Source organism: Urocitellus parryii, chromosome 4 (genome assembly GCF_045843805.1).
Source record: "Urocitellus parryii isolate mUroPar1 chromosome 4, mUroPar1.hap1, whole genome shotgun sequence".
Classification (NCBI taxonomy): Eukaryota; Metazoa; Chordata; class Mammalia; order Rodentia; family Sciuridae; genus Urocitellus; species Urocitellus parryii.
Window position 1 is genome coordinate 108,367,912 of NC_135534.1, and position 17,698 is coordinate 108,385,609.

A 17,698-nucleotide genomic window follows, 5' to 3' on the forward strand; every position below is an offset into this window, starting at 1 on the left:
GAATGTGAAAGTCTTTGACTTGGAAGTGCAAGGTTAATTTTAGATGCTGGCTTTGGGTCTCTGGCATAGCCCTTCCTTGTCTGGGCTGGGGTAGGCAGCTTGGGTCTGGATAATGAAGGCCTGAAGTACCTGCATCTGGGCCTGGCCCTGATCATCCTTGGGCAGCAGATTTGCTCCCCATAGCCATTCCCTCCTTTACTCTTCCTTTAGTGTCATTTGCAATTGCATTGTTACCACTGCCTTTCTAGAGCCTTCCATGCTGGAGAGAAGATGAAGTTTTGGTTAGTAGCCTGCTATAGTTACATAACTCTTAACTGACTTTACCTTTATTTTTCATTATTTCTTTTTCTATGAAAATATTTTGAAACTTATACAATTAAAAATACTTCATCAAGTGGGCACACCTCTCAACATTATTGTGATACATCTCATTATTTTTATTACTCAAGCCAGAAGTCAGAGTGTCATTCTAGGATCTAAGAATAGAACAGAGCAATTAGTACTGTGGAGTTCTAGCTATAGCTTGTTGGTACCTGCCAGGAACCACTTAGGTGCTTGATCTCACTAGCTCCCTGCAGACACAATAGCTGTAGAATTGTCACCCACTTTTCATAGGAGAACTGCACTTTGGTGATATTAAGCAGCTTGCTCAAGCTTACACAGAATGAAGACTTAAACCCTAGTTTGCCTCCAAGTCTCACATCCTTCCTGAAGGGAGATCCAGTTGTTAACAATGAATCAGATGGTGCAATGGCACCAGTGCACGTTCTCCTCCACATTACAGAAAGGTATTTTGAAGCAGAAGTTGATTAGCTGAAAGAATTCAAACTACTTTTTCTAACCATGAGTGAACCTGGACCTTCGGTGCAAATTGGTCCTTCCCCAGGTTCAGGAAGGCTCTTTGTGTTTCAGCCACACACAGCACCTTGACCTGTATGAGCAGAGAGTTCAAGTGTGAGGATGGTGAGGCCTGCATTGTACTCTCGGAGCGTTGTGACGGCTTCCTGGACTGCTCGGATGAGAGTGACGAGGCGGCCTGCAGTGGTGAGTAACTTGCACACTGTGGGTGCTTCTAGCTTGGAGCTTCTAGAACTTTCCCTAAGTCTGAAAATGAGGGTTGGGGCACAGCTCAGTGCTGGAGCACTTGCCTAGCATATGCAAGGCTTGGGATTTCATCCCCAGCATAGCAAAACACAAAACAGAATCTGGAACTGAAATGGATTTGTGCCCCACTTCGTGGCACCAAGTGAGCTGGCCCATCTCTGATGTAACTTCCCTCTACCTCCTACCTTTTGGTGAAGGGGCTGGTCTTGGATTTATCTTCAACAGACTTCTTGCCTTTTGCTGATATGCCACTGCTTTCTCAGAGCCTCAAACTGCTGATGGGGTTAACTCAGTCCTCCCTGGAGAGTATTTAGTGGTACATTCTGCTATGGCATTGTCCATGAACTTGCAATGTTCTCTTTTAGAATCAAGTTTAAATTGCCTTGGGCAGGAAGGAGGTGAAATTCCAGGAACAATACCATGATTGGAAATATGGGAACCCTAGGGAAGATTGTAGAGGGAGGTGTGAGCTATATTTTCTGGAATTTCTTTTCAGTTAGTGATTGTGATCTCCTGACAATTTAGAATGCAGCAGCCCTGCTTAAAAGCCGGGGTTCTTTGAAATTTGAGAATTTATAAGATATAACTTTACTCCTTATCTCTTCAGATGAGTTAACTGTATACAAAGTACAGAATCTTCAGTGGACAGCTGACTTCTCTGGGGATGTAACTTTGACCTGGATGCGGCCCAAAAAAATGCCATCTGCTTCTTGTGTATATACTGTCTACTACAGGTGGGTCCCATCTCTGCCATGGTCCTTGTTGCCACTGGATGATCCGTAAATTCTCTTGTGATAATCATTCTGGGGCTCTTGATTAGCCATCCATGCCACTTGGCTGAGACACTATCTTTGTTCTTTTGGCCAGGGTGGTTGGAGAGAGCATATGGAAGACTCTGGAGACTCACAGCAACAAAACGAACACTGTGTTGAAAGTCTTGAAACCTGACACCACATATCAAGTTAAAGTACAGGTTCAATGTCTGAGCAAGGCGCACAACACCAATGACTTTGTGACCCTGCGGACTCCAGAAGGGTGTAAGTTATAATCTTATTTTTGTGGCAATTACAAGACTTCATGTGAGATGTTGAACAGGTTTTCCCATGGATGCTCAGGAATGCAGAGACATACTTACCTGTGCCTTATCTGTGCAGAAGTCTTGTGGCTAAGTTCTGTGGTCTTGCCTGATCTGTTTAACATTTATTCTTAGCATGGCAGAGGATGCTCTTGCACCCTAAGATAGGATTCTCTCCACCATTGCCCTCTTGTGTCTCTTGTCATGTCATTTCCCTTGCTTAGGACCTCATCGTCATTGAAATACGAGGCATGTCAGTAGTTTTGTGACTAAGCTTTAAAGAAATTTGCCAAAATCATGTTTCTGAGAGAGCTCCCTGCTTTCTCCTTTCAGAGTAGCGCACTTGGTGATGATCTGCTTGTTCTCTTCATTTTCCCTGTTGCCTGAAGTATCTTGAATACATATCACTCATTAAGGAGTCTGTTGTGGTAGTGACCATATTCATTTGGATGTAGAATTTCTGTGATGTTAGAAATAGTCTTATTCCTTGACAGTCATGCCCATGGGTCAGTTCTGTGGTATGGGAGGCTGAGGCAGCAGGGGCTGTCATTGACAATTAAGATCACAGCATTGAAGTCCAGGGCAGTGGTGACTCGGCCTGCCAGGTGATCCCATCCTGCAGCCCTGTGGATGTGTGACCATCGGACTCGACTGAGCCCTGATCTGATGTGTGGACAGCATACCTTGCAATCTGGAAGAATAGGAAATGTATCTTGTCAAAGTAGAGAAAATAAGCTAACAGACTTCGTAGTGGGTAGGTCTCAGTACCTAGATTCCTTCTTTTTCTAGAAGGAAAAAGATTCCTTCTTTTTCCTTTTTTTTGTATTTCTGGGACATAATGTGTTTTTTTTAATTAGAGTATATAATATTATATATAATATTGAGGTTCATTTTGACATATAAGCATAGAATACAATTTTCTCCCATTCAGTATTAAGTGCTTCCTCTTTCCCTCCCTTCTCCCACTCACTTTTCTTTCCTCTATTCTACTGGTCTTTTTTCTATTTATAGTGTCTTTCTTTCTTTCTTTTTTTTTTTTTTTTTTTTAACTACCAATCTGTATTCCCTCTTATTTTTGTTTTAAGCTCAGGAAAATTCTTCTAGCTGACCACTATGTGATTCGGAAGTTAACTCTCTTTTAAAATATAATTTGTACAAGATTAATTGTCCATATTTGTGGGGTATCCATTTCAATACATGTATATAATATGTAATGATATTATATGATAGGTGATGGTAGCTTATCCGTCACCTCAGACACTTGTCGTTTTTTTTTGTGTTGGGAACATTTAGTGTCCTTCTACTATCTGTTTTGAAATACTCAGTTAGTCGTCGTTATCCATAGTTACCCTGCTGTGCTGTCCTTCTGTCCAGCTGCACTGTGTATGTGCTCACCACTTTTCATCTTTCCCTCACCCTCCATCCTCCTCAGCCTCTGGTTGCCACTAGGAGATGAGGTTTTTAGCTTTTCAGTTTCTGTATGTAAGCGAGAACATGCAGTATTTGTCTTGCTGTGCCTGGCTTATTTCACTTAACATAATGTACTCCAGGCTCATTCATGTTGTTATTTCAGAATTTCATTCTTGTGGTTTAATGATATTCCATTGTGTATGAGTGTGTGTGTGTGTACAAGCCGTGTTTTCTTTATCCAGTCATTCCTCACCTGGCTTCTGGGTTGGTTTCATATCTTGTCTGTTGTGAACAGTGTGCAGTGAACCCGGGAGTGTGGGAACCTCTTTGACATATTGATTCTCTCCTGTTCTTTGGCTTATCCTCAGGAGTGGGCTTGTTGGATCTTGGGGTAGTTCTGTTGGTAATTTTTTTGAGAAACTTCTATGCTGTTTGCCATAATGACTGCACTGATTTGTGGTATTCCCCCCAGCAGCTTAGAATTACCCTTTCTCTGTATCTTTGCCAGCATTTTAAATTTTTTGTCTTTTTGATAATGGCCGTTCTCACTGGGGTAACATGATACGTCATTGTGATTTTGATAATCATTTCCTTGATGATTAGAGATTAGCTTTTTTTTTTTTTTAAATTTACTTGTTGGCCACTTGAATATGTTCTTTTGAGAAATGTCTAATTGACCATTTTTTATCAGATTTTTTTTTTGCATTTGAATTGTTGAAGTCCTTGTGTATTCTATTAATTCCCTTGTTGGATGAATAGGGTGTCCCATCACTCTAATAATTATTTTATTTATTCTGTAGATTTTTATCGTTACTTTTTTTTTGACAAATGAGACATGTAAGCTACTAAATTTTTACTTTTGTGGCAGTGTTTTTTTGGGTCATATTATTAAAACGGAGTCTTTGCCCAGACCATTGTGCTAAAGTATTCCCCTGTGTTTTCTTTTAGTTTCATAGTTTGGGGAATCTTACAGTTAAGTCTTGGATCTGTTTCAGACATTAAAAAATAAATATATATATATATATATATTTTGAAAGAAATCCAGTTTCATTTTTCTGCACATGAATATTTAGTTTTCCCAGCACCATTTATTGAAGAAACTATCCTTTCTTCATTGTATGTTCTTGGGGCCTTTGTCAAACATCAGTTGGTGTAAATATGTGGACTCACTCCTAGATTCTATGTTCTGTTGGTCTGTGTGTGTCTCTTTATGCTGGTGCCTTACTCTTTTGATTTCTAAAGCTTTGCGATGCATTCAGCTTTGTGGGTTTTTTGTTTGTTTGTTTTTGGTGTATGTGTGTGTGTACATTTGGCCACTTAGGATCTTCTATGACTTCATACAAATTTTAGAAGGATTTTTTTTCTTTTAATATGAAGAACATTGTTGGTATTCTGATAGGGATTGCACTGAATCTGTAGATTGCTTTAGATAGTATGTTCATTTTAGCAATATTAATTCTACCAGTTCATGAATGTGTGTGTGTGTGTGTGTGTGTGTGTGCGCGTGCGCACGCGCGCACGTGTGTCCTCTTCAGTTTCTTTCATCAGTATTTTATAGCTTTCATTGTAGAGCTCTTTCACCTCACCTTCTTAGTTAAATTTATTTCTTATATTTATCTATTAATTTTTGGTTGCTATTGTAAATGAGATTGATTTCTTAATTTCTTTTCAAGCAAGTTTGTTGGTGGTTTGAAGCAATGCTACCAGTTTTGTATGTTGATCTTGTATCCTGCAACTTTACTGAATTCATTTAGCACTTGCAGTAGGTTTTTGCACCCTCCAGAGACTCTTGTGATCTGTGTATGAGATCATGTCTTCTGCACACAGGGATAGCTTGACTTGCAAGTTGCCTCTTTTTATAGTGCCAGATGCCCCTCGAAATCTCCAACTATCACTCCACAGGGAAGCAGAAGGTGTGATTGTTGGCCACTGGACTCCTCCCATCCACACCCACGGTCTCATTCGTGAGTACATTGTAAGTACCTTCCAGGAGAGGACATGGGTGTCAGGGTGATAGAGATTTCTGTGTTGATTTGCCATAATTTTGTGGATAATGACCCACCTGTCAGAACATCTGGTACCCCACTTTCCCCTTTCCTGACCTGCCACTTTATAAGATAACAGGGTGTTCTAGACCTCTGGTTAGTTTTAATCATTTTTTCCTTCTCATTTTAGGTAGAATACAGCAGAAGTGGTTCTAAGATGTGGGCCTCCCAGAGAGCTGCTAGTAACTCTACAGAAATAAAGAACTTACTGGTCAACGTTCTGTACACCGTCAGAGTGAGTATTCACAGCTGTCCTGGCCCTCTGGTCAGTCTTGGAAACTAGAGACATGTCTCCATTTCATGAGCACTCCGTGCTTACTTTTAAGAGTGCGTAGTGTTAGTCCATAAAATACCCAGCTCCTTGTCCTGAGGAGGGAAGCAGACTTCCCACAGATAATCAAGCACTTAGGCAATGCGGCTTTCCCAGCTTGTAACCAGATTTTCTGCTAGCTTTCCAGCACCTATAACTTTTGCACATACCCTTTTCTGCTTATCTTTAGCCCCAGGGTGAGGCAGAGCTATTGATAAATGGCATTTATAAACTGATTTTGTGAGGTTCTTATGACATGTAATGTTACCTTTAACAGAAAAGAGATAGATTTTTGTGTAAAGCATGTTTGAGACCATTACATGCACAACCTCCAGAAACCCCCTTGTACTAATTTCCCCAATACCCCTTTTATATATCTGTGCATTTAGAACTTGGATACCCATACATACACACTGGCCATTAGAAAAACCTTGACATGTGTCTATCAAGAGCAATTTTATAATCTTGGGACTATCATGATTTACTTTGCCCAGGCTCCTTCCCTTTGTTTCTTCCCCCTCTCATTTCAATTGCTGGGACCCCTGAACTTCACAGGTCACTCTCTATATAATTTTTTCCACCCTCATTGCCAAAATTTCACCCCTTTAGCTCATTTAGAATTCTTGCCATATGGTGTTATTGCCTTTATTTCATACTAATTCACACTCTAATTTGAAAAGGTGGCTGCGGTGACTAGTCGTGGAATAGGAAACTGGAGCGATTCTAAATCCATTACCACCATAAAAGGAAAAGGTAAATGATTCTACCAGCATTTGCAGATTTAGAGAAGATAGGAGCCCTTTGGAAATGACCTTCAGTATGACTGGAAAGGAGCAGCGTAGATTAGAAAACTTCACACGGCTTCTTTCTCCCCAGCACATGCACACTTCTGGGTATCTCCAGGTGCTTTATATAGCAGAAGTCTTTTTACATAACTATTGAGTGTATTTCTCCTCCTAGAATTGAAGGGATTTCCAAAGCCAGCAGGCCCTTCCTTTTATGAACATGTATAATAGCTAAATAGAAGGAGTCCTCCTTCTCACTAAAGATGGAGATGGTTCTGTACATGTTCGTTTGTGGTGTCTTAAAGAAAGGTCCACTCTGGGGTTTGCGGCTTCTCCCACTCACACCGACAAACTGTCAATGGTGGTTTCTAGCATTAGGGCTGACCTTGGGCATTCTGAGTGTGCACTCTTTTGTGTACATCAGCTCACCTAGTTGATCCTTTAGAACAGCTACCAGATTAGGCAAGAAGTGGAAAGAGGATGTCACTTCCCGCAGGCCACACAATCAGTGAGTGACATGCTTGGGACTGTAACCTGACATGCCTGACTCTGAAGCCTGTGCTCTTTCTTAACCATCATGCTACACGCTACCCTCTGGGCTGAGCCACGTGTGACCCACTGGGCTTCTCTGCTTGCTGGGGTGGCTGGCTTGTCATTTTGCATGTGTGCCTCATGAGGACTGAGTTCTGGTCTGTTTTCTCCACTCTGTCACTAGTATCAAAGAAAACAGTGTTGGTGTGTAAGTGAACTGAAGCATCTGAGGGTTCTGGTACATGTTGGGAGATGGACAGTAGCTCATCTTTCTGAATGGTTTTTCTCAGCCATGGCACCAAGGACTTTCATTCTTGGACTTGGAAATAGAAAAATCACATGAACTCTGTGGTGTGGAACATGATTGGGGGACTTTGCTTTACCCAGAGCCTGTGAGACAAAAGCTCTGAGACATCAAGAGTCACTCTGATCCCCTCTAAAATCTGCAACGTGGAGGTCAGGGCGCAAGGCAGCCAGACTTAGCACTGCCAGTCGATAGGCAGAATGCTTGCAGGTGTTGGAGAAAGCATGCTTCTGGATTCACCATCCATAAGTTTTTAGGCTTATTCTTTCTCTCCAAAAAATCTGATTCAAAACATTCTGGTCATCTGTACCTAATAGAAGGGATTTTTGTAAAGTGAGAGACTTCCTTGAGCTTTGTAGGCACAAGTCTTACCTGCACTTGAAAATCTCAGGGGGTGGTTGCTTTTCTTAAGCTTTTTCTCTCTGATTTTGATGAGTTTCAGCTCCTCACGTGGGAGGAGTATGTACAGAGACAACTGTGCTGTGTCAACAAGTATTGTGAGATATCTGTGACCTGGGATCATAACATAAGAAGATGAAGGTCAAAGGCAGCAGTGGTATCAGCCAGAATGCAGGTTCATTAGCGAATGTGGTAGATTGGTAATAACAGCCATGGAGGACCCACCTGTTAATGAGCTCTTTTGGTACAGTAAGCACCATGCTTCTTGTTTAATTGAGTTCATAGAGATAAGTATTTTTATCCTCATTTAGTAGCTGAAGAAACTGGGCTTTGAAGAAAATTGTGACATGTCCCTGATCACCATGATTTTAATTTGGGTTGGCTTTCACACAACATCCTTGCTGTTGGACTCTGATTTGGATTTCTGAAACTTCTCACACTCTTTCTTCTGGTTATTGTGTTTTCCTCAAGCCCAGTTTCATGATCTGTTTATCATTTGGAGGGACTCCTCCAGATTTTGACACGTCTCTTTTGCCACCAGATATTACCCACTACTTTGAATCTCTCTTGTCTTTCCTATATAAGGGGCATATGTGCTGAGAATCTCATAAACACATTCATTTAAATGGTGTCTTCTGGTCACATGTATCCAGTAGGACCATCTTGAATTACGCTGGCCTCAGCAGTGACAGATTTCTTGTGTGCAGACCTTCCAATGATTGCACCATGCTGATCTGTTGACCTAAGGGTGGTCTTTTCTCTGGACTGCTCTCTCCTTGCCTACCTCAGCTCTCAGATTGAGCTCTGATCTTTTAGATAGTGCCAGTTGCTTACAAGCTCTTTAATCTTCCATAAATGAAACTATTAGAAAGGGATCAGGAGTTAAGTGGTAGGCACTATACATTCATAGAAATGTGTATCTTTAGGCTCAAAGGAGATAAGTCACTTGCCCCAGATTACCCAGCTGTTAAATATCAGCAAACAGAACTTTGAACTCAAGTTTGCTGACTCCAGAGGCCACATTCTTATTTTGCAGCACATCTGTTTATCATTTCTGATTCATCTCATTGTCATCCTTCCAAAAGGGGTTGAGGCTGCTGGGACTTTGTCAGTGCCAGTAAAGGTGGTGCTCACAGTGATCTCTTCACCTTAAGAACCAGGTCGAAGCCAGGCTGCTTGGGACGGTTACATAATGGAACTTTTCTGCTTGACCTAATTTCCCGACTGAGCCAAGATTGCTGTGTATACACCAGGCAATGGTGGGCCCAACCTCAGCTTCAGGGTAACAGTGGTATAGAGATAGTAAAGACAGCTGAAGAAGTGCCCTTTCTTCCCCAACTGAAAGATCGCTTTGTTGAGTCAAAAACTGAATTCTGCCTTCCTCCCTTTTCATTGCTTGGTTTCTCTTTGAATTCCCTTTTGTTTTCAGTGATTCCACCACCAGATATCCACATTGACAGCTATGGGGAGAATTCTCTAAGCTTTACCCTGACCATGGATGGTGACGTCAAGGTAATGTGGAAAGTTCAAACCATCAGTTGGGTGGGGCTTTACTTTGTATGGGAACCAAGGTGACGTAGCACATTAAGATTAAGAAAAATGAATGACCTGATCTGGTGAAGCTAGAGTACCTGAATAGGTTGGTTCTTTCCCCCATGAAGAACAACTTGAGTCTCCACATGTAATTATTCTGCCTCAGCCTGGTGCCTTTTTTTTTTTTCTTTAACCATATAATTAAATGGTTCACAGCTACAGTGCAAATAAAGAGTTGGTGTTAATAGAATATGTATGCCCTGTAATTTCCAGCTTTATTGGATTTCCTGGTACTAAGTGCCAATACGGAGGTTCCCACAGTGGAAGAGCAGCTTTCTTGTGAGCGTCAGATACCTTGGAAACACATCCACCTTAGGTCCCCACCTAGCCACTTGGTTCCCTCCTCCTGCACCAGCAGACCATCTGCTTGGCCCCTCTGCACAGCCAGCTCCACCGTGGTTGTGTGTCCTCCTGCTCTCTCAAGTTGAACCCACTTTCCAGATGCTCTTTTTTGCCTGCTCCTCTTTGCATCCCTCCCCATCCATGAAGTTGTGATGGGACAAACAGCCTTCTAAGTCATTGTGCCATCTACCTAACTACAATTTAGTGTCACACCTTTGACTTCCAGAGAGGGTTGGTACAAGAGATGGGTGGCCTTAATGTCTTGCTCCTTATTTATAGTCTTTGGTCTTGAAAATGCTTTTATTTTGTTGATTGTCCCATATTTAAAGATCTATAGATCACAACCTTCTCTGAGCTCTGGACTTAGAAGAAGTATTTTTTCTTCGTGTGTGGATGTGTTTACTCCTGTGGGGAAGTAAGAGCTCACCAGCCAGCTTTGTATTGAACTGTTGGCCTTGACTGCAGGGATAGCCCCAGCTGAGTTTTACCCTTAATTATCTTGGCCTAATTATCTTTGCATTTTTTCCCTTTTCCACCTTTATTAATTGGTTCTTGTCTTTCTATTCTGTATTCATTTTCTGTTTGTTAAATACATTTTGTATTATAAATGATCTCACATTTGTTTTTAGAAGTAGATGGAGGATGGCTAAATACTAATGGTAGCACAAATAGAACTTGTTTAAAAAGAAACCGCCCATCCATTGAAAAAAATGAGACATCTAAAGAAGCCTGCTTTTTGTAGTTGGTGAATCCCCTGGTTGTTGATATGCGTCTCCCATATCTTGGCAGGTGAATGGCTATGTGGTGAACCTTTTCTGGACATTTGACGCCCACAAACAAGAGAAGAAAACCTTGAACTTCCGAGGGAGCATACTGTCTCATAAAGGTAACACTTTGTATCTCGTGGTACTTGAGCAGGAAGAAGCGAAGGTTGCACCAACACTTTCTTGGCAGCAGAGCATGTGTGGGGTGCTGGGCAGAGTTCTCTGGAGGTGGTTTTGCATGGCCAGGTCCTTGTCCACTGAGGGCACTGTAAAAGGACTCCTGACTCTAGTTAGAAGGCTTCACTCACTGGTAGCTCAATCCTCCTCCTAACCCATGGGCCTTAAGTGGAAGTGGCAGGCTCCAGAGAAGAACTGGAAAGAGACCAGATTAACTGTCAGCACATGATTTTTGTGCTTCATCAGAACAGATTCCTAGATTTAGTTGTCTGTCTCTTTCTAGCCTAGTTAAGTCCCCTTCTAATAAGAGGTAGCATGAGACTTGGGACATGATTGGCATTCAGAAAATATTTGTTGACTGAATGAGTGGACAGACAAACCAAGGAAGGAAGGGGTCCAGTCCTTGCATCTGTGCAAAGAGCATGCCTCAACTAAAATTTTTGTGTCTGAAAATGGGCTAAAGGGTGGATTTTATTTCTAAGACAAAAAGTTGAGTACTAAGAGCTGTCCGTGAATGTTGAGAACGACACAGGAGTGTCCCCCGTCCCTCTGCCGTGAATGTTGAGAACAACACAGGAGCGTCCCCCGTCCCTCTGCGACTAGCCTGTTTGAAAAGTACTTTCAGTCAGTTTTATTCATTTCTTGTTTTTGTCTTATAAGACGGAAACTATAGGTTTTCTGTAATTGTCCCTTTTTTTTTTCTTATTTGAAACTGAATATTTACTAGATTAAATAATTTGTATAAGGAGTCCATGCAAGGGGGAAAAATTACATTCAGCACCTACTGTGTGAAAGCTTTTACCAAGGTGTTACTGGGGCTATTGTCTCACATAACCCAAATAATAATTCTGTGAGGGGTGCTCATCTTTTGGAGGCATAACACAGGTTCAGAGAATGAGCAGTGCTCTCACAAGGCAGCAGAGTCAGGATTGGAACCCATATCTTTCCAGTTCCAAAGCCTGTGACCCGTTGCCTCAGTGTTACACCAATATAATCAGCAAAGTTAGGCATAATCTTGGTAGCTGTTGCCTGAAATCTATGAAGAGGCAGCTCAATGCAGGGCCTCACGCCAGGTACTTTACACATCTTTTCTTTTAATCCCCGAAACAGCCAGCTGCTATTCAAGTACTATTATTTTTCCGCCATCTTACAAACAGGGAAACAGGCCAGAGGGGTTTAAATACTTTACCAAGGATGTTTTAGTCACTGCTGTGACTAAAATATCTGACCAGACCATTTTAAAGAAGGAAAAGTTTATTGAGGGCTCACAGTTTCAGAGGTCTCAGTCCATAGAAGGCTGGCTCCATTCCTCGGGGCTCCAGGCAGGAACAACATGGAGGAAGCAGCTCACACGGTGATCAAGAAGCAGAGAGAGAGACTCCACTTGTCCGAAACGAGTATATACCCCACAGTCACACCCCAGTTCCCAGCTCCTCCAGCCACACCCTACCCCTTCAGTTACCACTCAGTTAATCCCTGTCAGGTGATTAATTTATTCATTGGGTTAATGCTCTCAACAACCCAATCATTTTTCCTCTGAACCTTCTTGCATTGTCTCACACGTGAGCTTTTGGGGACACCTCACATCCAAACCATAACAGAGGTACAGCCACAAGGGGTAAAGTCAAGCCTTGAACCCTCGTCCTTCTGATTCCAAAGGTTATCCTGTTAACATGTTCTCCCTTTGATCACTCTTAATTTAGTTTAGGGAATACATGTTTATTTCAGAAAATGTTAGAAGGCATAAAATGTGTAATGGAATTTTCTTTAATTTCACTTTATATTTCAGATATTTCCACTTTTTTTTTACACATTGATCTCTCTATCTTTACAAAATCAGAATAATACTATATATAGTTTATCCTTCTCTTTTCATGTAACATAAGGATTTTCCAGTGTCAATAAATATTCTTTGGAACAAATTTTAGAGGTTGCATAGTAGTTTGTGGGACACACATGATTTAGCTCTTGCCCTGTGGCCAGTCAGGTCAAGCAGTTTATTCTACTGCAACAGACACTGAGATGATCTCCTCATTTGCAGATTTTTGAGTCCCTCTCTGATTTTATGGCATAACTGATTGGAAGGGCATGATTTTTCAAGACTCCTCTAATACAGGGCCAATGGCTATCCAGGAGTGTTTTACCTATTTTATCCTGAGATGGTCAGCTGTAAGAGAAATTTCCCAGTGCCCCTGAGGTTGTATTACATGACTGCTCATCTGTAAATAAGTGTTAAATAAACTTATAAATTAACAAAGTCCTACATGACTGACTAAATTGAGAGATCATTTTTTTTAAATAGCACGTGTATATTGACACAAATTCTGAATTAACACCCCGCCTCTCTTCGGGCATCTCCTTGTTTTCACAGTTGGTAATCTGACAGCTCATACATCCTACGAGATTTCTGCTTGGGCCAAGACTGACTTGGGAGACAGTCCTCTGGCGTTTGAGCATGTGGTAACCAGAGGGGTTCGCCCACCTGCTCCAAGCCTCAAAGCCAAGGCCATCAACCAGACTGCAGTGGAATGCTCTTGGACTGGCCCCAGGAATGTGGTAAGTGGGCCAGAGTGACCATCACAGCTTGGGTGTGGACCCTCCCTTGATACAAGGCCACAGGACAGACCCAGGGCTCCTCTCTGCTGCTGGTTCTTCCTTTCCTACCCCACACAAGCCATCCTCTTGGTTAGCTCTGGAGGCACCTGCCATCCCAACCCCAATATCCCTTACCATGCTCTGTCCTGGCTTCTAAGAAATAGTACCACATGTTGTTGTTACTGTGTAGACCTCATGCAGGTAGAGGGTGGCATATTTCTGTGCTTGGGGACTCAACTTGCATCACGGACTTCATGAGAAGTTTTATTTAACAGCCTCTGCTCTTTTATATGACCCAGAAGGTGATGCCAAGGCAGCCCTGAGCCCTCTTGGGAATTCCCTTTTACCTCAAAGTAGATTCTACTTGCAAAGGGACCTTTTTCTCTATTCAGAAACCCAGCTCGGGAGGGTCGTCTGTCACACCCAGCTATCCTCCCAGAGTAGGGCATAATGTAGGAATGCTGGAACATCACTTAATCTTAGGGTCACTGATTACGTGTGACCTTGGAGAAGCAGCCATACTGTGCTGGTCCTGACTTGTGCTCTGGTCACATGCTTTCATAGGTGAGAGATCAAAGGAGCTGCCTGTGGGAACTTTCACTTCTGGCTCTTTCTTCAGTTCACTGAGCACTCTGCTCTGGCAGCCCTTGGTTTTCCTCTTCACCTCAAGAACTGCCATCGCCACTGTCCATGTGGGGAACCTTCTTATTCCTCGGTTCTTGTATTCCATGAACCCCTTCCTGCCCATCGCCACCCTACCCCATGGAGCCATAGGCCCCGTCACAGTGAGGCGTTATCCTGAGCTCTGAGCCTCCACACTGACTGCAGCATCCCATCTGAGCTTTGTGGCTCCCTTGTTTCTCCATTCCTGTTCCATTTGCATTTGCTTTCTGACTCCTTTTCCCCACTTCCCCACCTATGCTCAGTTAATCACTCCTGGGGCCTCCTTTCCTTTTTCGATACCCTTGTTCTCCCCTCTCCAGTTCTTCTGATGCTGAGCAGAGTTAGGGAAAATTGCACTGTTATCTGGCCTTGGAAATACTTTGCACATCCTGATCAGTCCCCTGTCCCTTTCTGCCACTCCTCCAAACTTGTATAATTTTCAGCCCCATCTTTTTGCTCACATGCTCTTGGAGAAAATGCTCTGATTCTCCTTACAAAGAAACTTCCTCAACTCCTACCCTCTCATCACAAGCTCACTCAGCTTTCACGCCCTGCTGCAAGCCTCATCAGATCTCCTTTCCCCACTGGAAACTCTGAGTGTTTCCTACATGTACCAGCAGGAGTAAGAATGGCTGCGTTAACAGTGGAACTGAAAGAAACCATTCTTTAAACAGTTTGTTTCCCTCTCAATTAAAACAAGTTTGGAGGTAAACAGTCCAGGGCTCCTGTTACAGCAGCACAGTTGGGTCCAGGACAGGTTCCAGCCGTCTCCAGCCTGTGGCATCCATCTTCAATGTCACTGCATGGTCCAGGAGCCCTCCTAGAGCCACAGCTATTACCCGTACTTGAGGCAGCAAGAAGGGCCCTCCCTCCATTATAATGAGCCCTCCCAGACCTTCCCATAGGAAATTTCTAGTTACATCTCCTTGGCTGGAACCATCACATGGCCTCCCTTAGCCCCCAGGGAGTGGGAAGTGCAGACTTTCTTTCCAAGTAGTTCTCACTAAGAACCACGGTTCTACTAAGAAAAGAACTGGCATCTTCCGGGAGCTGACAGTGCCTTTTCTCCTGTGTTTCCTCCATACACTTGTGAGATTCTCATGCTCACTCTACAAACTCCATGGATTTCCTGTCCACTCTGCACATCCAAAATAAAATTTGGCTCTCCATGTCCCTGCTGCACTGTGCTAGCATGTACCCCCTCTTTGGTAAGCCCCCTCTTGGCTCTGGCTCATTATGCCCTCTTTTAGTGTTTTATCTGACGCTCTGAATGCACCTTGTTATATGCCTGTTTTTCTTCCGTGCCTGATTCTCCTCAAGAATGAGCTCTCTGGGGACAGAGAGCGCATGGTGTTGACCTGTGCTGATGCACGTGCAGCTCTGTAAGTGCTGTCAGCGTAATGAATATGGAAGGAAAACTTCTCTTGGAGCTCTTTAGAAGTATTTGCAGGATCTTAAATGAGGGATTTTGAGATCATGAGGTCACTAGCCCATGTGCTGATGTTGTTTCCATTCTCTGCTTTTATCAGGTTTATGGTATCTTCTATGCTACATCCTTTCTTGACCTCTATCGAAACCCGAAGAGCTTGACTACTTCACTCCATAACATGACAGTCATCGTCAGTCAGGATGAGCAGTATTTGTTTCTGGTAAGTTTCCAGAATGAGAGGCAAAAGGAGTTCCCATTTTTTAAGGGATGTCTTAAGTCCTGGGTTCCTGAGTTCAACCTGGATCTGGGGAGCTGGACATCTGGATTCCAGCATTGGTGTGCATGATAGCTGGAAAGTTCTTCTTCAAAAGCATCACAAACACCCAGCTGCAGCTCCCTATGGGAGGACTAATAACAGAGACAGATAAATCAAAACCTTTTGTCAGATTCCATTTCTTGGAATTTACCCTACATACTTTTATACATGTGCCAAGACAGATGGAAAAAGATGTTTGGTCCATTAGCACTTGTGACAGTAAAAAGACTTGAAACAACTTAAATGTACATCAAGAGGGGAATGGCTAAAAATATTATGGCTTGTCCAGGAAATGGAACACAGAGCAACAAAAGAAAGACAGCTCCAAAGGTATTGATATGGAAAAACTGCTAACCTGTGTCAAGGGTCAGAAGTGAGGGGCAAAATATGTGTACTGTTTCCTCAGTTGTGTAAGATTATTTAAGAAAGACTACATAGACACACGCATACGGACGGGCATATATTATGAATTTATACACTCACATCTATGTCTGTGTGTGCATAGGATATTTCTGGAAGGAAGCATAAAAAACTGTGAGCAGTGGCAAATGGTCTGGGCTAGGTTGGGAATTACTTTATATTTTACTTCTTTTTTATGGGTTGAATTTTAGTTGGTGTACTTCACTTTTATTGAGAGCATAGTGAAGATTGTGTGAGCTCACATGGTATCATTTTTCTGTGTGTGTACTTGGCCGTAGGTCCGGGTGGTGGTACCTTACCAAGGGCCATCCTCTGACTATGTTGTGGTGAAGATGATCCCAGACAGCAGGCTTCCACCCCGTCACCTGCATGTGGTTCATACAGGCAAAACCTCGGCTGTCATCAAGTGGGAATCACCATACGACTCTCCCGACCAGGACTTGGTAAGCAGGCTAGGCATCTAGGCAGCCTGGCTTATTCTTAGCATGCCTTGGGAAGGGCTAAAGGGAGTCCAGCAATGGATAGGAAACACAGGCCTGGAGGTGGAGTCAGCAGGACTCACCCCATTTCTGACTTGATCATATTCTTAGAGTTGCCTCTTTTTAGTTGGTGCTCCTCTGTTTTTCCTGGCTGCCATATTAACTTAGCCCCTTCCTTGACCCTCTGAGACACAGGTCATCAAACAAAGGCCCACAGACCAAATTCAGCTTGTTTTCTTTAAATAAAGCTTTATTGGAACCAAGCCACACCCATCTGTTTACATATTGTCTGTTTGCTCTCATGCTTCAAACAGCAGAGTTAATTAGTGACCACACTGGTCTTCATCTGGCCCCCAACACCTAAAATATTTACCTTTTCTGAAAGTTTGGTGACCCCTGTTTAGAGAAGGGGCCTTGATCCTTCTTGAAACACCTCCCAGTTCTCCTTGCTTCAGATTGCTTTTACCTTTGCCCCTCTTCATATTGGGTGTGGTCAGTTTTAATAATGCTTGATTTCTAAGACTCCTTGACTTTCCGCTTCTTCCTGATGACTGGGTTTCCTGTGCTTACTGCATGTCCCTTTATTCCCTGCCCTCATATATAAAGAAGCAGCCTGGGAGAGTTACATAGAGCTTTTTGTCCAGTAGAACTAGCATTGAACACTTGTTCATTGTCTTTCCACTGACAATACCATAACTGTTGCAGTGTTGGAGATGCAGAAGTCAAGTACTGAATTTCAGTGTTCTTACTTGTCCTAACCTAGCTCCTGATGCCACAGTAAATGTGGCTTTTCCTGGTGACTTTTTCTTTTTTCCCTCAAATCTGTGTAAGTTCTGAGTTCATATTTGTTAAAAAGGCTGGCCCTGGCTACCCCAAAGACATATCAAAGAACAAAGTCAGACTTTGGGACTCAGAATATTATGGAGGGTCACAGTCACTCTGTAGTCAGCCCTCTGT

At 42.7% G+C, this 17,698-nt stretch overlaps 1 protein-coding gene across 1 annotated transcript in view; it reads left to right on the plus strand.

The window, feature by feature from the left end:
• Positions 1 to 17,698, plus strand: part of Sorl1 (sortilin related receptor 1) — a 165,111-nt gene that overhangs the window by 137,105 nt on the left and 10,308 nt on the right. The window contains exons 33-43 of the mRNA XM_077796964.1: positions 913 to 1,044; positions 1,712 to 1,838; positions 1,972 to 2,141; positions 5,452 to 5,564; positions 5,765 to 5,869; positions 6,625 to 6,697; positions 9,393 to 9,475; positions 10,688 to 10,784; positions 13,211 to 13,395; positions 15,627 to 15,746; positions 16,541 to 16,705. Of these exons, the coding sequence (XP_077653090.1) occupies positions 913 to 1,044; positions 1,712 to 1,838; positions 1,972 to 2,141; positions 5,452 to 5,564; positions 5,765 to 5,869; positions 6,625 to 6,697; positions 9,393 to 9,475; positions 10,688 to 10,784; positions 13,211 to 13,395; positions 15,627 to 15,746; positions 16,541 to 16,705 (1,370 nt within the window). The remainder of the gene's footprint in view (positions 1 to 912; positions 1,045 to 1,711; positions 1,839 to 1,971; positions 2,142 to 5,451; positions 5,565 to 5,764; positions 5,870 to 6,624; positions 6,698 to 9,392; positions 9,476 to 10,687; positions 10,785 to 13,210; positions 13,396 to 15,626; positions 15,747 to 16,540; positions 16,706 to 17,698) is intronic.